The sequence below is a fragment of the Pteropus vampyrus genome, unplaced genomic scaffold (assembly GCF_000151845.1).
Source record: "Pteropus vampyrus isolate Shadow unplaced genomic scaffold, Pvam_2.0 Scaffold114, whole genome shotgun sequence".
Taxonomy (NCBI): domain Eukaryota; kingdom Metazoa; phylum Chordata; class Mammalia; order Chiroptera; family Pteropodidae; genus Pteropus; species Pteropus vampyrus.
Window position 1 is genome coordinate 3421503 of NW_011888895.1, and position 23347 is coordinate 3444849.

At 39.3% G+C, this 23347-nt stretch overlaps 1 protein-coding gene and 1 long non-coding RNA gene across 3 annotated transcripts; one reads left to right on the forward strand and one right to left on the reverse strand.

The window, feature by feature from the left end:
* Positions 1-1366: 1366 nt before the first annotated feature.
* LOC111743452 lies at positions 1367-9184 on the reverse strand. The gene is made up of 3 exons (XR_002781710.1): positions 8794-9184; positions 6045-6203; positions 1367-3728 (listed from the first exon to the last, which is right to left on the reverse strand). It is a non-coding gene; the product is annotated as an uncharacterized LOC111743452 (long non-coding RNA).
* Positions 9185-9295: 111 nt separating this feature from the next.
* DNAJC28 (DnaJ heat shock protein family (Hsp40) member C28) lies at positions 9296-13303 on the forward strand. Of its 2 annotated transcripts, none has more exons than XM_011365675.2 (2): positions 9296-9631; positions 10478-13303. In XM_011365675.2, exon 2 carries the CDS (start codon positions 10509-10511, stop codon positions 11661-11663), a length of 1155 nt encoding a protein of 384 aa, XP_011363977.1. In that variant the 5' UTR covers positions 9296-9631; positions 10478-10508; the 3' UTR covers positions 11664-13303. The 2 variants fall into 2 exon arrangements, with proteins under 2 accessions (XP_011363977.1, XP_011363976.1); XM_011365674.2 differs by having other exon boundaries at positions 9296-9425.
* Positions 13304-23347: the final 10044 nt, after the last annotated feature.

A 23347-nucleotide genomic window follows, 5' to 3' on the forward strand; every position in this document is an offset into this window, starting at 1 on the left:
TGGAGGGCAGTCTACCCAGACTAGTGAAGAGTATAATGGCATTGCATGTATTTCCCATTCTAGCCAATCTTTTCCAATCTGGATGTGCAATTCTGGAACTGGGAGGTCCAGGTTGACAGCACATGTGCATAGCTCCAACCTTGGACACCTTGAGTATCACATTTCTACTAGAGTAGCTACTCAGCCAGAAGCAGCCAGCCATCCTTAGACTGCCAAGCAGCCTTCCAGGTGGTGTGGCCTAAGAGCTCTGCCTGGCCTGCAGGGTGATGCCTTATGAGAAGGGTACCTGGAGGCCCTGTTCAGATCATCCACTGGATTTTAAACTCAGCAACAAAGGACTCTTACAGCAGTCATATATGGAAGGTAGTAAACGCTAGCCATAAGACAGGAGTAGAGGATCAAGAGAGGCATCCTTTGCCAACAGACCCTAATCACTGCCTCTGGTACTGGTAGGTTTCCTAAGCCTGGGCAGCTGGCTCATGACATTATTTTTCCTCACATTGTCTGTAGTCAGCAACTGCCATCAAGTAAATGAGAAATTCAGGTGCATCATTTCACATAGGTTTTGCTATAAAAACAATTGACTCTGGTTCTGGAAAGTTCACTCAGTGTTGTTAAGCACCTATTATATTTGTCCTATGAGGTTTATAGAAAGTTTGAAGACATAAAGGAAAATGTTATTAGCTGATAAAAATCATATCCTATAAAAGTAGAGGCTTCTACCAAGATGTAAATCAGAAAAACCAATGTAAGCTTATAACTTTAGAAATAAAACTTTCCAGCCCTTTGATACGAATCTCCACTAAAAGGAACTTGGACTCTATGTAAAACAGCTGATTCCATATCTTGGGATAGGAAGAATGAAAATGTCTGAAATATGTGGTTGCCAGAAACCAAAAAAAAATGAAAATAGGGATGATGTTGAAAGAACAAGAGTCAGCTTAAAGGGTGTGCTACTAGTTTGTGAATAGTTGAATATTATTTGGACATGTTGAGGGTGGGCAACCATTAGTTTATAATGATACTCAAAGAGAAAAGGTCATTTAAGTTATAAAAAAAGTGAAAACAAGATGTTAATATTTTATTAATGTAATAAATGTGGACGTTTTTATTATACCTGTCTATTTGTATGAGCAGGAAAAAAACATTAGCCCCTTGATCACACATGTTCAGAGAGAAAGATTTGGAGGTGGAGGTCTAACTTAGCCCTGTTGGTTACACACAAAGGATTCAAGAGTGAGTTCCAAAATGATAAGCCAGATGTTCTAGAGGAATGTTAAAATTTCTGAGATTTTAGTCTTAAGCGTTCCTTCTCAATTTTTTTACTATTTTTAACTGCTGTATAAACTTAAATAACTCAAGTAAATGTAGTATTTAATAAAGTTTAATAACTGGTATAGATAGCCCCTCATTACTTTTTTTCACCAGAATTTTCTTGGTTATTCTCCCCTGTGCTAATCTGCCAGAAACAACCAGAATTGTGCCCCAGGGTGAGACTGGCAAGGACACTGCTGCCTTGGCCAAGTCAGGCTCCACTGGCCCCGCTTCCAATGAGCGCTCTGCTCCAGAGTGAACCAAAGTTCACTCTCACTGTCTGTGACTCTAGGTCACTCATCTAGGCTTCAAATCTCAGGCAAGATTATTTGATTGGCCAAGTTTAAGTCACCCACCATTCTCTCACAGCCAGCGGTCAAGGAGAATCCTTTGGGCTGTCAGAGTGACCCCTTCAACAGTGGTGGACGCCCCAAACAGCAAGAGGATTCCCACACTTAGCAGCCCCCAGAGCACAAAGGTCCAACTCCATAGCTGAAGTGACAAATGCAACTGCAAGCAGTTCAGGAAGATTAATAAAATCCCAGTGTTTTTTTTTTAAGTTCATGTTATGCTGACAGTTCCTCTTGGCTTATCTCCCTGAGCTTTTTACCAATTATCCAATACATAAATTTTGCCACTCCACTACCATCTTTTTAAAAGACAATCTCTGATAGTCATTCTTTCTCAAACCACGTAAATCTTGTATTTACCACAACCAAAGGCCATCTTCCTTTGCCTGGAGCCAATTGCAAATATTTAAAAATTCATAAGTAGAAATAATCCAAATGTCCATCAGTAATGAATTGATAAAATATGGTCTAGTCACAAAAAGGAGTGAAGTTCTGACACGCTACAACATGAACCTTGAGACGTTATGCTAAGTGAAAGAATTCAGTTTCATATGACCACATAGTTATGATTCCATTTATATGGAATGTCCAGAATAGGCATATCCGTACCAACAGAGAGATTAGTAGTCGCCTCGAGCTGTGGGGATAAATGTGTTTGGGAGTGATGACTAAAGGGTGCAGAGTTTCTTTTGGGGTAATGAGAATGTTCTAAAATTGATTGCAGTGATAGTTGCATCACCCATGAACATATCTAAAGCCATCGAATTGAATTGTATACTTTAAACGGGTGACTTATGTGGCATGTGAATTATATCTCAGTAAAACTGTTCCCCCAAAGAGATACACAACTCCTCTGTCACTAAAAATTTCAGTTTTTGAACTGCATCAAAATTACATTTTCTAACTTCTCATAAAATACAGTAAACTTATACTGCATATTCAGAATATGAAGTCACTTAAATAAATACAGATAGGACTTCCATGCTTTGTGACAGAAATTATATTAAAGGCTGCCTAGCTGAATAGCAATCCTAATCCTCAAATCCTCCATCTGCTAACCTGGTAATTCTCCTGGGTAAGCTTATTAAAAATGCTAACTCCTGAGCACCACCTGCACTCTGAGCATTGCAATAAAGGCATAGAGACTTTGATATTCTGAATTTATTTCGTTTTACAAAAAAAAAGAAAAAGGTTCGAGAACTGAAATATTTGTGAACATGGAAAGTCAAACTGCATTTAAAATTTTTCTGTACCACTTAACTCCAGAAATTTACATGAAAAGTTTTGTTATAGCACTGTCATTCGATCCTTGCTGCTTTAATTATATGAAAACAAAACAAAACAAAAGATCTATCATAAAAAAATGACTTTAAATATTCAGCTGACAAATCTATTAGGTCCTCCACTTTTGTTTAAAGCCAAGTATCGGAAACCCTCCAATTTTGGAAAGGATTTCTCTTTCTCAGCATCCACAACAAATCAACCTTCTCAGTTGTGCCTTTGGTGCAATTGAGGATGTTTAAAGAACCCTAGTATGCTACTGGATAAGTGAAAGGTATGCCTTTCTTTTGCAAACGAGGGAAGGCTGATGTTCAGAGGGGAGGTGGGAACACACTTAGGGATTCGTGTACTGAAGACCTTGATAATACTCCTGGCAGTCAGTAGCTTAGACACTGGAACTGAACGGGTTGCCGAGTATAGATGAAAGCAATTAGAGTGAACAGACTCAGAGCACTGCACCACTGGACGACTTAGTCACCAAGTGAGAGAGAAGGAGCCAGTGAAGAAGCAGCCTTAGAAAGAAGGGGCAGTGAGTATGGGGCGGGCGGGGTGGGGAGCAGGAGAAAGATATGCCGCTGAAGCTGGGAGAAAGGGGTTTCAAGGAGCAAGGAGTGAGTTTCCCATTCTTTTCTCTTAGAAACCAAGTAGAGCAAGGAGAGATAAGTCTTAATCTTTGCATGTGGAGGCTCTGGGACCCCAAGCATGCCCCACCAAAATGCAAACATCCAAGATGGTGTGATGGCCCTGCAGGAGAATGAGGAGGCAGCAGCCCCAAAGCTGGATCTGCAAGACAAGATGTAAAAAATAAATGGAACCACTTTAAAATGGAATCAGAGCTGCCATCCCAGAAAAACCACCTTGCACATCTTATGTCTCAGACCTTTGGAATGTTAGAACAGGGCAAAGTAAACTTTGGACTGGGCTTAAAGCAACATTGTGTCTCAAACTGTTTGCAAGGACAAGAAAGCAGATATTCTGACTAGCTGGACTGAAAATTAAAAACATTGTTAAGAATTAGTGTCACTATGTTAGCTTATCTGCACCAATATCTGTGGATGTAACTGCTCCCCTTCACTTTCTCATAAATACCCCTTGCCTTTGTCTACTTATCAGAACACTATTTGGGTTTTTACTTCAATCAGCACTTCCCAAATAGCTATTATTTTTTATTTCAAATAAATGCTGTTGCTTCTCACTTTGAAAGATCTTTTATTTTTACATTACAAACAGCATGTCCAGCAAGAGGGAACTGAAGAGGCTAATGCTTCTACTTGCTTTCAGAGTTTTCCACCTGGGAAGAAACAGTTTGGATAATACAAATTCCTGGAGTCCACTGAGGAACCGGTGAGGCTCAGAGACCTGCTGTATTAGTTTGCTAGGGCTATTGTAACAGACCAGATGGCTTAAACAACATAGTCCACAGCAGGGGCCCTGAACCTCAGCATTACTGACACTCTGGGCCAGATGATTCTGTCGTGGGGTCTGTCCTGTGCCAGTGCATTGTAGGATGTTGAGCAGCATTCCTGTTCTCTACTCACTCGATGCCAGTAACCATTCTCAATTCTAACAATCAAAAATGTCTCCACCATTTTACATCCTCACAACAATGCACAAAAGTTCCCATTTCTCTACGACTTAGCCACCACTTGTTATTTTCTGTTGTGGTTGTTTTTTAAATAGTAACCATCCTAATGGATGTGATGTGATATCTTATTGCAGTTTTGATGTGCATTTTCCTAATGATTTAATGATGTTGAACATCTTTTCTTATGCTTGTTGGCCATTTATATATCTTCCTTGGAGAAATGTCTATTAAATTCCTTTGCCCATTTTTAATCCACTGATCTTTTTACTGTCTCTATAGTTTTTTCTTTTCCAGAACGTCGTAAAGTTGGAATTATACAACATGTAGCTTTTTTAAATTGGCTTCTTTCACTCTGCAATATGCACTTAAGTTTTCTCCATTCTTTTCACAGCTTGTTAACTCGATTACTTTTTATCACTGAATAATATTCCATCGTATGATGTACCACAGTTTATCTATTCACCTATTGAAAGACATCTTGATTGCTCCCAATTTTTGGCAATTATAAATTTAAGAAATTAAAAATGACTTACAGAAAAATTGCAAGAATACAAAAACCTTCCAAATAACCTTCATCTAGATTTCCTAATTAACATCTCCCTCCAGTTTGCTGTTTACTCTCTCTTGCTCCCTTGCTCTGTACATGCACTCATTTCTAAATCATAAGAGAGTAATATCCAGACATCATATCATTTTATCCATAAATATTTCAGTGTGTATTTCCTTAAGAACTAAGACAGAACCAAATGCCCACTGTGGATATTGCCCAGAGTAGATAATTAAGCCTCAGCTGTCAAGGAAAGAAATAACGTGGTTCTTTAATTTCATTTAATACAAGAAATGTTATTTACTTAATCGAGAAGAGCCCCTTCAAAAAGGAGCTTAGGTAACAAACTGGATGTATGTACTCATTTACTGTGTTCTCCTTTTGAGAATGGCATGGGCCAAATGATCCAGTATCAACCTCGCCCAAAGCTTGAGTTGTCTCTGGACAAACCCTAAGGTCAAAAGGTCATCAAGGGATATCCCTAGGTGGTGGGCATTTTAAACAGAAGCACCCTAACATCTCATTACAAAGCTGCCTTTGGAGTTGGATTTGCCTTAAAATCAATTCTCTCTGTAAAGCATTTTAGATGGTTCTCTACCAAATAGTGGTACGTGACAGTTTTAATGTATTTTGAGTTTTGTTGCTGAATTTTTTTGACAATTAAAGAGCAGTGACAGGAAGGAGGCAAACTCTCCTTGTTCTGGCCTTTTTAACGTATCAAAACATTTTGATTGACTATAATTAATGATACTGTATTGTGTCCTTGAAATTTGCTAAGAGAGTAGATTGCATCTTCACCCTCCTCCCCCAAAAAAAGAAAGAAAAAAAAAGAAAAAAGATAAACAGTAACTACATGAGGTGCAGGATATGTCAATTAGTTTGTGGTGATTACTTCACAATGTATACGTATATCAAACTATCAAGTTGTACACCTTAAATATATACAATTCTTATTTGTCAATTATACCTCAATAAAGCTGGAAACAAATTTTGAAGCATGAGAAAAGCATAGTGCGGTTGTGCAGTGATTTCAATAAACATGCTGAGTAAATGTAATATGGGCTGGAAACAATTCAAATCTTGACTCCCAGGCAGCTGATACACATTTGTTTTCTCGACTAGTGGCCTGCAATTAGAGGGAGGTATATACATTATTCATAATTTCAAGGAACAGAAAGTGCTGTACATTAGCACCAGTCAAATGCAGATAATTCAGGCTCGTGACAATAAACCATCAATTAATTCAATGCCAAAAATGAAAATTAGATATCCTGGGTAAGGGAAGGCAGTTTACCATTAGCAAAGATCCACAAATTCTGTATGTGGCCCTTACTGACCGTCTTAGAATAATTCAATAACTGGGTAATCTGCCTGGGAAGAGGGAAAAGGAAAAAATACCCAAATGAATGTGAATCTTCTCTTTTCTATGAAACCTTTCCCTTAGCATTTAGTGCTGTACTCTGTAAATCTACCCACTTCTTTATTTTAAAGCTGACGCTCTCTGCATCAAACTCTTCCTTGATCAAATGGAGTAAAATATTGATTCAGATGTCACTCAGAGAGGAAAGCATTTTCATGGTTGTTCTAAAAATTGTGGATCCAGAAGATACCATTTGCAAATGTCACTGGACAATATTCAGTTTTAGGATCCAGACTGAATCATAAATCAATCTTCAAGGAAGTGTGATTTTTGGTTACTATGGCAACTTATTGGGGAAAAAAATGAACTTCTTTGCAGTCATCACAGAACCGGCAAACAAAAAGGAAAAAAAAACCCTCACTTGCTTTAGTCAAAGTGTGAAATTACATCTGAGAGTACAAAGAAAAAAGAGGTTGCTTTTGCAGTAACACACTCCTTGTGGTAGTCAGTAAATATTTGATATAATTATAAAGTCGAGAAGTTTGCGTTTTCGTAACTTTTAAAAATATCATCTATTTTCCACCCACTCAGTAACATAATTAGTAAAGGTTTTGGTGCCCTGACTAAATTCTTACCAACTGTCTACTTTCCTCCTGTTTATGGGAAAATTTGTTTCAAATGCTCAACTATATTGTGAGAGACTCATGAAAAAGATGCTCTAAACTAGGAAATACCACATATATCCAATTCAACGTACTTTCACTTAAAACCAGTCCTTATGTGTAAGATTATACTACATCTCAGCTGATAAACTTGAGGTAATAATTAGACTTTGTGGAAAACAACGGACCGAGGTTCACATGTGATTTTAATAATGACATAACCTAAATACGGTTAAGAATGTTATACTAAAAACAGAACACATTTTTGCCTTAAAACCACATTTTTGAGTCGAGTTTAATTAAGCAAGGTAATACAACCATATTAAAAATGCTAGTCAACCTGTGCTTATTCCGACTCTAAATCTGATATTTTAACATCTTATTACAATCACTAGGACTGCTGACTGAAGAATATGTAGCCACCTTTTTTAAAAAGAAAAGAACTATTATTACAACATGGTAGACTCTTTCTGCCTATAACTACACTGAACAAGAATGCTTTGGTTTATCATTCGACCTGCTGACTTAAAAGTCTATGTATTGCTCTGAAGGACATCATTAGCACAATTGGTGAAACTGGAACACAAAACTGTAACATTAAATAATATTGTATCGATGTTAAATCTGCTGATTTTGGTAACTGCTATGGCGACAGAAGAGAATGTCCTTGTTCTGATGAAATACTGAAGTACTTTGGGGTAAAGAGATGTGATACATGCAATTACTTTTAAATGATTCAGAAAAAAAAAAGTACCTATACAGAGAGAGAATGGTAAAGCAATGTGGCAACTCTGATAGCTAGATCAATAGCAGGAATGGCCCATCTCTACATTTCTTATACATTAGAAACATAATCCAATCAGGTAGCTAGTGTACGCTTTGCAGCTGAAAGTGTTTTTTATGGATACCTTGGCTGACTCCAATTTACCTTCTACACATACAGAATCATACTATAAAACAGGTCCTCTAAAAAGAGAAACAGACTTACAGTTCTAGTCCTAGATTTGCCATTTACCAACTTAACCAAGTCATTTAACTACTTGGAACTGAAGTATAATTATTAATAAGATATAAACATCACGTTAAAATTTTGATGTGATGAAACTTTTGTAAAATGAAAAGTGCTATACAACTATGAGTGGTTTTAAAACTGTATTGATGCTTTTATGCTGTGTTTAACACTTGTAGAAACACTATTTTCTTTCACACAGTTCTTTTATGTTCATTGTTTGCTTATAAGGAAATCCCTCTGCATTAGAATTTAAACCTCTGTGCACCAACAGAGAAGGTAATAAATTATTATACTGTCTATATCTCAGAAGCTTAGAACAGCTAGTTCCTATTTCTGGCTCTCTTTAGATCTAGTCATAATAAAAATTTTACTCAGAGTGCCAGGCACTGTGCCAATGGTTTTACATACATTGTGCAATTCTCACAAAAACTCAGTAAATATGATGCAATTATTTCATCATATGTAAAATAGGAAAAACAACAGCATTGACCTTAAAGGGCTGTTGTAATGATTAAGAGACTATACATAAAGCACTTAGTACAGTGCCTGGCAGAAGTGCTAAATACACGTTTACCATTTATTAGTACTCTCATAAACAGACACAGGGAAAAAGCACATGGAAGAAATAAGATTTTAAACCCAGGTATGATGCCCCAAGTTTCTCTTTCGTATTTTTAATTACCTCCCCGTCGTATATTCCCATTACGGTGACTGAACTTAAAGCCAGCAGACGCCTATTTTGATTTTGTCCTCGACTGTCCTCGCCCTCTACCAACGCCTGGCTAAGCGAGCCTCTCACTAAATGCCTGCTAAATTCATGAAAGGCTAGGTTTCTAGTCTGGGTTAGGCCATCCTGGGTTAGGTCGACCTTTCACGTCTCTGCGCTGGTGTCCCGGTCTGCAGACCCGGAAAAGGCCGTTCAGGTCCTGTTCTGGGAAACGTACTCTCTGCCCCTCCCAAGAATTAGTTACTGAGGGCCATCACTTTCCAAACCCCTAAGACTTCAAAGGCCCCAACCTCCACTGACAGCACTCCGCAACAGCACCGACACGCCTCTGTTCCGGTGCTGCTCGCACCCCGCCTCCTTCGCGGGAGGCGCCCGCGCATGAGCGCGGCGGAGCCCAAAGCGCGCCGCACTTCCGGGAGGGTGAACTACATTTCCCACAATCCCAATCGACCGGACCACCTCCCGCTAGAGGTGGGGACGGAGACGGAGCGGATCGCCCTGGGCAAAACGGGTCCTCCCAGAATATGCTGCCTGTGTCCTCTTGGGTTGAGTTCGTTTTAAGAGACATTCTTGGATCCAATAGTAAGGTAGGATATGTCCCAAGTAGGTATGATTCTGCCCTCCGCCGCTTCCTCAAGTCCCCTCAGGATAAAACGACAGATGGTCTAGTCCAGTGAGGACACTCGCCCCCTGCCGCCCAGAGTCGCCGGGCGAGTGAAGGACAGACCGCGCACGCATGCGCAGAGGCGCAGCATGGGGGCGGAAGCCGGCGGGCCCCTTACCCACGTCTGTGGTGAGTAGGGGGCGGGGTGGGGCGTGTCCCTTATCGGGACTGACCGCTCCCCCACAACGACCACAGCGCAACCACCACCATCCCAAGCGACTCCAAAAGCCATTTACCTTAATTGTCCAGAAAATTGGGGTCCTCAGTTTTAGGGTTTATACATCAAAATCACAGTTAAACCACTTGCATCATTTCATTGCCATTATCTACGTACAAGTCTTTCTTCTATATTATACCATGCATTTTCAAAATTACAGCTAACATGTTGGGACCACCTTGGTTTTCTGGCGTATCATGAATAGCTCCTTTCTAACAAGTCTTTCGGATGCTTGATTTTATTCAATTTAGTGTCAGACTAGGTACACACTTTGTCGTGTCCTGTTTCATGTGTGTAAATCTCATGAGACGACTCCTTGAGACAATAAAGACAGTAATAACACTAAGAAATAGTGGTGCTGATGAAATTGACAATCTGCTGTGGATACAGACAATTAAACTTCTTGTGCTCTGACCATTTTGCTTACAACTCGCTACGTGACTTGGTTACTTTGCTTAACAGTCTAGGCCTACATTTTCTCATAAAATGAGAAGATTGGATTAGATGGTCACTAAGAACTTGCCTGCTCTAAAATTCTGTGGTTAGTGATTAGAATCCAAATTATATCACAGTATGTTAATGCTAATATCATCAACTTCCATTTCTCTGCCCACATAAGTGAAATATAGCTTTATGAATTTTGGCAGCAGCCTTAGAAAGTACTGCCCCATACTGTATTTATAATTCCTTATTGCTGAAAGTATGAAATTAGCAGATAATACAACTTTCTTCACCTTATATTTGTTGTCGTTTTATAGATCATTGCTAGGAAGAACTCTGGATACAATAATGAACGCAATGTATGTGATGATGGCTCAGATCTTAAGATCTCATCTGATAAATGCTGCAGTGATTCCTAATCGAATGAAAATGCTTCCTTATCTTGGTGTAATTAGACATAGGATGATGTCAACTCATAAATCCAAAAAGGAGATGAGAGAATATTATAGACTGCTGAATCTAGATGAAGGATGCTCTGCAGATGATGTCAGGGAATCTTTTCGTAAGCTTGCCAAGCAATACCATCCAGACACTGGCTCTACTACAGCTGATTCTGCAACATTTATAAAGATCGAAGAAGCTTATAGGAAGGTGCTTTCCCATGTGATAGAACAAACAAATGCCAGGCAGAATAAAGTTGAAGAAGAAGAAGAAGAAAAATTCAAATATAAAACACCCCAACATCGGCATTATTTAAGTTTTGAAGGTATTGGTTTTGGAACTCCAAGTCAACGAGAGAAGCAATACAGGCAATTTAGAGCGGACCGTGCAACTGAGCAAGTGATGGAATATCAAAAGCAGAAACTACAAAGCCAGTATTTCATTGATAGTTTAGCTGTTAAAGATGTAAGACATAGTAAAGAACAAAAGATAACTCAAGCAATAGAGCGTTTAGTGGAGGATCTCATTCAAGAATCAATGGCAAAAGGAGATTTTGACAATCTCAGTGGGAAAGGAAAACCTCTAAAAAAATTTTCTGGCTGTTCATATATTGATCCCATGACCCACAACCTGAACAGAATATTGATAGATAATGGATACCAACCAGAGTGGATCCTAATGCAAAAGGAAATAAAGGATACTATTGATCAACTCAGAGAGGCAATTTTAGTGTCAAGGAAAAAACTTGGGAATCCAATGACACCAACTGAACAGAAACAGTGGAACCAAGTTTGTGAGCAGTTTCAAGAAAACATCAGAAAACTAAACAAGCGAATTAATGATTTTAATTTAATTGTTCCCCTCCTAACCAGGCAAAAAGTCCATTTTGATGCACAGAAGGAAATTGCCAAAGCCCAGGAAATATATGAGACCCTTATAAAAACAAAAGAAGTCACAGATCAAAATCCAAGTAACATTGATCAGGGAGAAGGGAAGAAAACACCTGGAGTCAAGAGAAGTTTTTTCAACTGGATGAATACATGGAAATTTATTAAAATATAACCATTTCATGTTCACGGTACTGCCCCAAATCATTTTCAGTTGTCTTGACATCACACATAGAGGCTGAGATTTATGGGTATAACACAGGAGTTTGAGAACCTTTTCACAGCTGGGTACTTTTCACAAAACTAACCACATCTCCAGTGATGTGTAAGTGAGAAAGCTGTAAGAAACTACATCAGGGATGTGTTCAGCCAGCTTTGCTCTGGGAATATAGCAAGAAAAGAAGAGAACTTACTTGTAAGAAAACAATTTAATCTATTTCAGAGTTTAACTCAGTCAGCAGGTAAAATGAGTTAGGACAGGGACTCAGACTGGGGATCATAAAAGAATATTCCAAAAGTGCAGTTTTAAGCTCTAATTTAAAAAGTCGCTTTTTGCCATCTTTAAACACAGGTACTTAGCAACAACAACAAAAATTAAAAACGTATTCTCAAAAGTCACAAAATTACAGAAGGTAGGCAAGTGAACCTCCAAATGATGTATGTTTTCTGCAAGTTTGCTTCATCTGTAAACCTTAGATTTTATTAAAGCTCAAAACTGTTCTAAGACTTTGGGACACTCTATATGGGTGGAAATGTTAGGATCAGGAAATTAGCCTAATAGAGTTACTGAACACACATACTCTCTCTCTCTTTCTCTCTCTCGGCCTTCTCTGTGGGTACTGAATTAAAAAAGAAAAAAATGCCAAATATCTGGATTGTACCTTTTCCTGCCTAACTTCATGATGCATTGGCTGCAGAAATCAATCAGCCAAACTAGTTGATTTTAGCTATTGTAGAAATAGACTCTAATTTCCACTTTTAAAGAGTTGTGACTGAATTTTCTGACCTTTCAGAGGTGGAAAAAAAATTCCTTGGGCTCGATGGAAACTTAAGATTTCACTTCTGGCTTCATCTCTAATCAGCAATTGAAATGTTCAGTCTCTTTGTCTCATGTGGGACTCCCAGAGGTTTTTTCAGCCATGTGAAATCTCACTTTACTGTCTTAGGAATCCTTTAATAAAGACAAGATGTCATTTTGCAGCTTTGGCAAATGACAAGATTGACAATTATGAGATTGTTGTGTCCCATTCACTTTCAGAAAATCTGACATTTTTTAGTTCATGTAATTGCTTTAGACAGAGAATTGGACAACTAGAAGGATATGGAGAGTGGTCAAAAGGAGCAGGTGCGTTTCCTTATTTAATTCAGGGTACCATATTATGGATGCAGTTCAGAAGCATGGCACTTGCCACTCTGGTTTTGTAGAAACAGTTATTTTGTAACGTATGCGATAATTAAAACAAAACTACATATTCAAAAGGAAAATTCAGGGCTTTTTGCTTAGATGATTGGGCATTAATTGGTATAATATATGAGTATTTTGTTGAATGAGTTATCATTTGGTCTCTATAATGATAGTATTACTCTAAACAAAATTGTGAACGGTATGAATATAGCTTTATAGTAAGAGCTGAGTTCTAAAATATTTTAGAAGGCAATGATTCTGTGAATCTTATTAAAAATGGGAATTAGATGTATGGTACCTAATGCATTGCAGCAACATATATAAAGGAAACTATTTTCAATACTGGATAATGGATGGGAAGGTTAAGTTACCAGAAAACTTTAATAAATCCTTAATTTCAGTACAGGACAGTTTATGTTTGTAAATGTTGACTGTATTAATAAAGTTAATTTTTATGATTATTCAATGGCCCATTGTATAAACAAATAATAATAACCATATTTTTGGCTGGCCACCTAAATAAGTATCTTTTAAATTTTTATTTTTCAATTAGAGTTGACATTCAATATTATATTAGTTTCAGGTGTATAGCATTGTGGTCAGACATTTATATAATTTACAAAGTGATCCCCCTGATAAGTCTAGTACCCATGTGGCACTATACATAATTATTACAATATTATTGATGATATTCTCTATCCTTGTGACTATTTCGTAACTGCCAATTTGTACTTCTTAATCCCCTCACCATTTTTACGCAGCCCCCAAAACCCCCCAATCTGTTTTCATTTTGTTCACTTATTTTGTTCCTCACATTCCACATATATGTGAAATCATATGGCATTTGTCTTTCTATGTCTGACTTATTTCACTTAGCATAATACCCACTAAATCCATCCAAGTTGTTACAAATGGTAATATATCATTTTTATTTTTATGGCTGAGTAATATTCCAAGTGCTTTCTACCTTTTTTGACTAACGATATCAAAACTGACTATGACATAGATTATTCTTGTTAAGGAGGCAAATTCACTTATGTAAAAATCGTATGTAAATAAGATTCACTTATTTAAGTAACAAAACTCCAGATAAGAAAAGATTTTGGCCAGTTTATTGGAATCTGACACTAATCTCTCTTATGAGGCAGCATTGACTTTTTCCTGTTAGTTTTTCACCTTCTAATTTGGTCAGCTTTTCAGGTGTAGTAGTAATTTATCAAGATTTCTGAACACAGTAAAGGCCGTATCAGACTCTGCCTGGTTCCCAGCCTTTCCACAGCTCCTTTCTTCAAATCGTAGAGCTGCGGTGGCTTTTGACAGCTCTGTGAAATGGTTTTGCCGTTTTCTGTGTGCCCCAGGCTTGGCCTCAGTAGTTTGGTATCTCAAGACGATAGTTTTCAGTTCTTTGATACAATGACTACATTACTATTCATTTTCTTTATCTGCAGCCAGGACATAGCCTTACTTTTGGGGGTACCCCTCCCAAAGATGAAAGTCCCCTCTAACCTGTCTCTATGGCTGGGGCTTATTACTTCCTAACATACTTTCCTGCTGCCAACTGCCTGGGTCCCCGTCACGGGGCCTCAGCCACCTTTTGGGACACTCCCAATACCTCTCAGACACGGCCGATGGTGATTCGCCTGTTCCTAGAATTAGTGCCTTTCCTTTTCCACAACGTTCTGTTCATCAACACACATTTTCTGAAGTCCTGAAAGAGAACCCACCATTCCACCACCTGGATTCTCAGAAATCAGTAACTGAGACAAGTGGAACCCTCAGCCCCCAAAATTATCCTCAGGTACTCACTTTTCTTGGTATTACTGCTGCTGTCACCACCTCGGCTCCAGGTGGGGGACACCTGGCTCCTTCTCCGGCCTAAGGGCAGACCCACAAATGTGGTCACGACACTTCTTGCCCAACTGAGACAAGACTAGAACATCAAATTACAACTTTCCTCACGATTCGAGGATGACAGAAGGGAAGGGAAGACTCCACTCTGGCCCGTGGCCCTCTCCAGTTTGCCTCTGAGCCCAGTCCCAAGCCTCCTTTGGCTTGACAGAGCCCCTCATTCTCTTGCCTCTGGGACAGCCCTAAAGTGCCCTAAGCATACCCCCACTCCTCCAAATCTAGACCTAGGAAGGTAAGGTCTATGGGATTTTCTTTCCTGCCAAGACCAGTTTCAAAGATCTGGCTTCCTCTTCAAGGACCCCTATTTTCTCTAGATAACTGATGTATGCCATTGTCCCCCAGCCCTACTAAATGAAAGATCCTACTTAAAGGTCTCAACAGGGCAGATACATCCGAATACATGCCAGTAAACTTAACATTATTACAAGAGAGACCTACTCAGTGGCGGGGCAGGGTCCTTCTTGGTGCATCTTGAGAACGTTCTAGCAAGGAGCATGTGGTTCAGTGGTGATTTAGTTTGGGCATTTATAGCTGGGCTTCTTGCTCTTTCTGGTTTTATCTCTGTGGGTGATCCTGGTTCTGTGGCTTCGTCCTCTCAGCTTTTCCATTTAGCCACACTTTATACCATAATTTGCCCAGTTGAGCCCTAAGACTCTCAGTGAGCTTTGCTTAAATGATGTATTGGATGGCTGTTGTACTTTTGCTGCCTGTCATCCTCCAAACAGTCCATATTGATGGTGGCATGTGTCATTCGTCTGAGGATGATGTTCCCAGCACAAGAAATCAGACTTTTAAAGTTGGCCTTGGCAGGAGAGAAAACCCCTAATTTTCTAAAATATGTTAAGAAATGCACATGTGGCCTAGGCTCTGCCAACAAGACCTGTCCTTGGGAGATGTGGGTTCAGAATGAGGCATGGGAGGAAATGCATTGGCTCTATGTCACTTAGCTGGTGCAGGAAGGCAGTGGCTGCCCGGGGGAGCCCCTGGCACAGAAGTGGTGTCAGTGTCGGTAGCAGTGACAGCGAGGGTCCTGGCTTGTACTGCATGGTCGTGTCCACAGTAGCTTTGGTGTTTTTCTCACCAGGCCAGTTCTTCAGTGTGGTTTTAGGCATTGTCTTGGAACAACCTTGGGCCACTTTCTCCAGCCCTCCCCAAAGTTTCGGTGTCCTTTAATAAACTCCTTTTCTGCTTAACACTGCTAGAGTGGGGGCTGCTGTTTATAACGAAGAACTGTGACTGATACAGTTGAGTTCATGGGAATCTCATGGCTTTGGGATAAATAGGAACTATGAACTGGATTATAGTGCATGGGGCACAAAGACTGGTTCAACTCTCAGCTCTGCCACTTCGTAGGTGTGTGATTCTGGGCAAATTACAAAACCCCACTGACCTACAAGACTTCTCAGGTGTAAATAGGAATAATGGTCAGTGATTGCCAGGATTTAATGAGATATTATATGTAAAGATCCAGCACGATTACTGATACACAGTGAGGACTCGATTCGAAGTATTAAGTTATGGACACGCTGTGCTAATATAATAATAAATAGAGGTTCTTATTGTTTTCAAGATTTGTTGAAAAAAGTTCTTCAGTGGAGGGAATATTGATTTCAAAGCTGATCTTTCCAGTTTCAATTTCCTTAATTCTCTGTCAAGCCTTCAGCTAGCAGGAGGCTTTAAATGAAAATGTAGAAGCCAGACAAGAGAGACCACATATTGTATGATTCCATTTATATGTCCAGAATAGGCAAATCTATAGAGACAGAAAATAGATTAGTGGTTGCCTTGGTCTGTACAGTTCGGGATGAAATGAGGAACGACTAATGGTTCTGGGTTGTCTTTTGAGAGTGATAAAAATGTTCTAGAACTGAGTGTGGTAATGGTTGCAAAACTCTGAACACACTAAGAACCACTGAATTGTGCACTTTAAATGAGTGAATTTTATGATACGTGAAAGCTGTTTTTAAAAAAAAAAAAAAATAAATAAATAAGTAAAAGAAAATGAGTTTGGTAGGTTGCTACTTTTCTAAAACCAAGAAATGTCTTCCGGAGCATAAGAAACGAGAACTGTTCTGAATTGCATTAAGAATAAAAATGACTAGCAATGTTTTAATTTAAATTTAGATGCTTTTGCATCTACAGCTAAAGTTGATTATTACTGTTAAAAAAACAAAATTCAGCCGAGTAAATCTGAAGATCTAATTGGCTTTAATTAAGTGATTCATGAATGGTGCAGCATCCCATCAGCAACTAGAAGGGCATTCTGAGCGGCTGCAGGAAATGGAACGTTTTTACAGGAAGAAGAGTAGGACAAGGGAGCTAGTAACAAAAGAAAGGGTAATTCTTGAGCCTGGATATCTTTTCTTTGGGAGAAGAGAAAGGGAAGGGTTTTTTGTTTTGTTTTGTTTTGTTTTAATCGTGTAGATGGCCTCTTCTTTCTATGGGGGATGGACAGGGACAGTGAGACAGAATACCTTACTGGTGCTTGACCAGAAAATTCCAGACTGGTTGATTAAGCTTATAGTTCTGGGAGAGGCTGAAACTGCAAATTAGCGGTATTAAATCTACGTTTGGTATCATGGGCTTTTAGTACAAGTGATGCAATTTTGGGCCTGTGGAGTTTTTTTCTTTAACATAATTTACAAGTTTCTGCCAAACCTCCGCAAATCTTTGTTAATATTCTCAAGCATTTGCTATTGTGCGTTTCTTACAACAATTAGCTACTCTTATCAAACTGAGTGGTGGCCTGACTTAAACGAGAATCTACAAATTGGATCCACAAAACGACTGAGAGAAAGTAATCTTTAATTACATATACAAAACCTTTTATTCCCAAACTCAGGAGGGGATAAAGCAGTAGCGAGGATGTCAGTCCCTACTGCTTCCCCTTACACATCATGTTGTCCACGACCTGTGGGAAGGGAGAGTTCTAAAGAGTCTACCTGCTCTCTCTTTCTTCTCTCCAACACCCAAGAAAAAGTGTCCTGAGAAGTCACGACTCCATGGCCTTCTGGACACGGGTGTCAGGGAGCTGGCCTAGGGAGGAAGAGTGCCTGTGCATGCCTTTGGCTCGGTCCCATTCTTACAAACTTGAATATCTTGAGAGGTTTGGGAGATACCCATAAACTTATCACTTACAGTGCCTTTGGCCCAAGGGCAGCAAATGCATCAACTGGCTGGTGAAGTGTTACATACTACAACAAGGTAAGATACTTTATTTTGGAAAAAAAATTTTATTATGAAAATTCACATGCATGAAGTAGTAAATTCAGTCGATGCAAAAGGATAGGCAATGAACAAATGAGTTCTCCTTCAACCTAGCCCTCCCAGATCCAGACCTCCTGAGCCCACTTCCCAGATGGAATCATCAGCAGTTTCCTGCATATTTGTTTTCTACTGTTGCTGTAACAAAAAACTACAGATTTAGTGGCTTAAACAGCACAAATTTATCTTACAGTTCTGGAGGCCCGAAGTCCAAAGTGGATCTCACTGGGCTAAAGTCAAGGCTCTTGCTTGCAGGTGTTCATCCATCCTCGAGGCTCTAGGGAAGAATCCAATCCCTTGCCTTTTCCGGCCCCTAGAGGTTGTCTGTCTGCATTCCTTAGCTTGTGGCCCCCTTCCTCTGTCTTCAAAGCCAGCACCAGCAGGTTGAATCCTTTTCATGTCACATTGCCCTGACTATCCTGCCTCCCTCTTCCACTTTTAAAGATCTTTGTGGTTACATTGGGCCCACCAGATAATCCAGCATAATCTCCCTATTTTAAAGTCAGTTGATTAGCAACCTTAATTACAGTTGCAACCTTAATTTCCCTTTGCTATGTAACATAACATATTCATAGATTCTGGGTATTAGGACATATTTGGGGGGGTCATTATCCTGCTTCAACAATATCTTTCCAAAAATTCATCTATGTAATTTGTACACACACACTGCCTCTCAAAAACATGCACGCACGAATGTGAACACACTATACATACTCATATTTTTTTCTTCAGCTGCCTATTAATATATCTGTAACACATTATTTGTTAAGCCTGCATGAGGCTGTTGTATGCTCTCATGGAAATTAGAACTAATCAATGCCGAACAAATGAAATAAATAGCAGTGCAAGTTTACATAGAGACCATGAGGCAAACAGAGGGCAAATGCAAGCTAAAGTTATCATGAATGAGGAATGAGACATGACATAATAATGAGGCATGAGGTACAGGGAAGGTGACAATAGCTCTCTCTCACTGAATATTTTTCTTGTATTAACTAATCGACTCTTCACGACAACCCGATGACATAGGTACTTGTTAACTCTTTTTTTAGAGACGAGGAAACTAAGACACAGAGAGCCTAAATAACTTGCCTTGGGTCACACGGCTAGAAAGTGGCAGAATTGGGATTTGAACCCAGGCTGTCTGTGGTTGGTCTGATTCCATATCCCTGTTCTTCCCCACACACTGCACTATGGTGTTGGAGAGAGGAGGCTGGAGCAGATCACAGTGGTAGCCACTGGTATCAAGAACTTAATACCCTGAGATTCCTCCTGTGGCTGCCTCGGATTCAGTCTGTTTTACAGTTGGACTATCAATCATTCTTGTCCTTCATTTCCCTCGAGATCCTTGCCTCCCTGACAGCCCCTAATACCAATGAGTTCAAGGCAATGCAATGCAGAGGAAAGGACATGGGCTTGGAGGTAGGGAGATTTGAATTTAGATCCAGGTTTTGCCATTCACTAGCTATGTGACCTTCCTGAACTTCCCTTTTCTCATCTGTCAGATGAGTATAATCGGACCCAATTTGCAGGATTGCGGTAATCCTTAGAGATGATGAAATTGAGAGGCTGGGTGCAGGGCGAGGGCCTGGTAGTAAATCAGTGGTTCTCAGCAAAGGTGTACTGCCCCCTAGAGGACATTTTTAAAATATATGGGGGAATCTTCGCTTGGCAACCATGTTCAGAGGGGCACTACTGGCAGAACTTCTGTTTAGCCCATTTGGACCAATACATTACGCTGGCTGGCATCTATTCTGATTGGTTGGTAAGTCCCTGATATCTTGGTTGTTAAATATTTCGAACATCACCCTTGAACACAGGCATTTAGGAGGTGGGGCCAGAAATGCTGGGTGTTTCGCAATGTGCAGGGCAGTCGACCAAAGAGGAATTTCTCCATGTCCTGCCCAACATCTAAACGTCCCACCAGACATTCACATGGGTAAAAACTCTGCTTGTAATTGTCTAAGCCTAGAACAGAATTACATTTTACATATAAGTGCAACATATTTTTTGCATGATTTTAAATGCACTATTTTTTTTTCCACAAAAGCAACTACTGTGAGAATTGTACTTTGAGAATTTTACTTGAGAATTTTACCAAGAATTGTACTCCATTTCAGAAAAACATTACTGATGGCACCATGCACATGCCTATTGCAGTTTGCATTGTTAGTGCTGAATGCAAATATGTACCAGAGGAGATTGGCGATCCCTTTTCATTTAGAACCAAATATTACTAAATGACTGGATGTCATAGCCAGTGTCTGAGATGACCCCCAAAGATCTCTACTTTCTGATATTCACCCCTCCCACATTGTATCAGACTTGGTCTCTGTAGCCAATGGAATATAGCAGAAGTGATGGCATGTCACTTCTGAGGCTAAAAGCTTCCTGCTCCCATTCTCTCGGATCACTTGCTTTGAGTGAAGCCAGCTGCCATGTCTTGAGGCAGTCTTGTGGCGAAGCACATGTGTCCAGGAACTGAGGCCTCCAGCCAACAGCCATGTGAGTGAGCCGTACTGGAAGCAGAGCCTCATTCAAACCTTCAGACTCTGTAGCACCAGCTGACAGTTTAACTGTGAGTTCGTGAGGAATCCTGAGCCAGAACAACTCAGCTAAGCTGCTCCCAGATTCTGGACTCTTAAAAACTGTGCAAAATAATAAACGTTTGATGTTTTAAATTGGTAAGTTTGGGGATAATTAGCTATGTAGCAATAGATAGCTAATATAGTAAACATACATGAAATTCAGTAATTTCAATTTCATCAATAAGCATTACTTTAAAATTTCAATTTCATCAATAAGCATTACTTCATATGTGCTACCCTGCTACTATAATTACAGTCAATCTATATTATAAGAATTACATATTGAAATGATTTATTAATTTTGGAGCCACCTATTCTGTTTGTTTTATACTGTCCCCAGAGGCCTTCTATCTAACTTATCTATGGCTTCTGGTACTACTGTAGTACTTAACCTTTCTAACCCATCCTCTGTACCCTGTTGACATTAAAGAATTTGTCTCCATATCAGTCTTTTAAACACTGGTGTCTGAATATATCCTCAATATAAGGTACTTGTGATATTTTATCACCACCTTTTCCTGTATCACAACATAGATGATTATTTGAACACTACACTTATTAAAAGGCCCGACTCATTGGCGAGAGTGCCATACTCCTCCTTTTCTCCATACATATTTCTGTTTCAACTGAAGTTATGTCTCCCTTTTTCTTTTTGCATACAAACAGGCCAGTCATGTCATTACTACCCAAATCTATATTTTACTGTAGGTTTCATCTGTATGTCAGCACTTTCATTTTTCTTCTTGATTAGAATGCCTTCTAATTTCTCACTTCCCTTAAATTCATACATTCAATTTAAGTACATGCAAGTATTTGACTACTTCATTATGCCCTGCTTGATTGTTTACATATTAAAACATCATTAAAATTGTAAATTATATCTTTTCTATTTCTCTTGTATTATAGTTAGGGCATTTACTGATATTTTAAAAATTATGTGTATGGGTAGGTTATATTTTCCAGGAATTCCATTTCAAGATAATTAAGAAGCATTATAATACAGTTAGTAGAAGGGTATTGACATTGGGCCTCATAGAGTTCTGAGTAATTGTTTGTCACAGTGATCGGTTCAGGTAACTTGGCTTAGACCAATCACTGCCTGGCAGTTTGCTGGTTTTAATCGGTTCATGGGTGGTCCAATCAGAGACGAGCTCTTTGCTGGATTTGTTTAGTAAAGACCGTAGGCCCAACAACTTCAGGTAATCAGAGAAGAGGGCTGGCCTTAGAAAGAAGCTAGTTCTGTGGACAACACTGTGGAGACAAAAAGTGACACAACACTGTTGAGCCAGTTGGTCACCCTGCCTTGACGCCCACCATATCTCTGATCTAGTTCCGGGCGCCACTGAATCCTCTTTATTATTTAAGCCAGTTTGAGGTTTGTTTGTTTTTTTTCCTGTGTCTGTAACCGAAACCAACTGATAAATATAACCTCTGTCTTCAGAGTGTAGACTGCAGAAAGAAATCCTTCCTGTTCTGACAGAGTCAAATCATCTTTCAAGCTTTGGTTTTCTGTTTCTCTCTAAAGACTAGTCTTTCCCCAAATATTGACACTGAATATTCATTCTTTCAGAAGAGTCATTTCACACCGACAGAAGCGCGACCTTAGTCTTAAGCAACCCTTATCAAAATACAACGGTTCTGACTGACTTACACAAAGTCTTCTTGTTACACAACTCCATAAGCTTCTGGAGGAAGAGAGACAATATTTTTGGAAGTCCATGTTTACACAACATGCTTTAGTCTTTCTGCTAGTTCCAGTGGTGACAGATGGATGTAATCTCAAAAGATGGGAAGTGAATGCCACTCTATCAGAGTAAGTTCATGAAGTAGCCCTGAGGAAGTAAGAACAAACTAGAACCGGCAGGACATAGAGTGAAAGGCAGCTGGATTGTTCCTTTCTCTTATTGGGCTTGAACCAACTGGACTGGATTCTACTTGTCCAGTTTTAGGTAAAGTAGGTCTTTTAGAACCTGTTCTGGCCCAAACCTGAAAATAGTCCTGAAGTCACACGGACTCCAGAATCCAAGAGAGCCTCTTCAAGGTCCTCAGGTAATAGCAGTCTAACAAAACATATACTTAAATAGTGACATGATGAAACACCAGTTGAATCAGGGCATGTATGGAGCCCTTTTTAGGCTTATGTGCAATTTTACTAAAGACTCAAATCAGTACATTTGAAATGCTGACACTGAAATGCTCCCATCAGCAACTTAATCCCAATGTCTTTCAAATGCCCATATTTTTGAAAGCATAGCCATATACATGTTTGACTCTCTTCTGAAATAGTTTATAGAATGAGAGAGAAGCAAGCTACACTAGTGTAAGTTCCTATTTACTTCTAGAAAAACAACTCAAAGCATGTGCATCCTGATGGCAGGTAATCCTTCCTTCATACAAAGAGGTAAGCATTTTGGTACAGATATTCTGTAATAAAGCTTAAAAAATCTTGGGGAATAATAAATATTTTAAAAAGAGATGAGATTTAAGACTATGTTAGAAACTCCTACTTGTCCCTCAATATCCATTCTTCCTTCTTTTCTCAGTACCCAAACTCGATTTTCCAGCCTTCCTTGTAGTTTAGTTAACTAAATGACTAACTTTTTGTCAGCTAAATGAAAGCAGAAATAGTATATGCAATCTTTGTGAAAGATTCTTAAAGAGAGGAGTGGTTCCTTCTTTGTCTTCTCTTCCGTT

Coding starts and splice junctions, on each gene's coding strand:
- DNAJC28 (XM_011365675.2), top strand. CDS start 10,509: ATGAACGCAATGTATGTGATGATGGCTCAGATCTTAAGATCTCATCTG.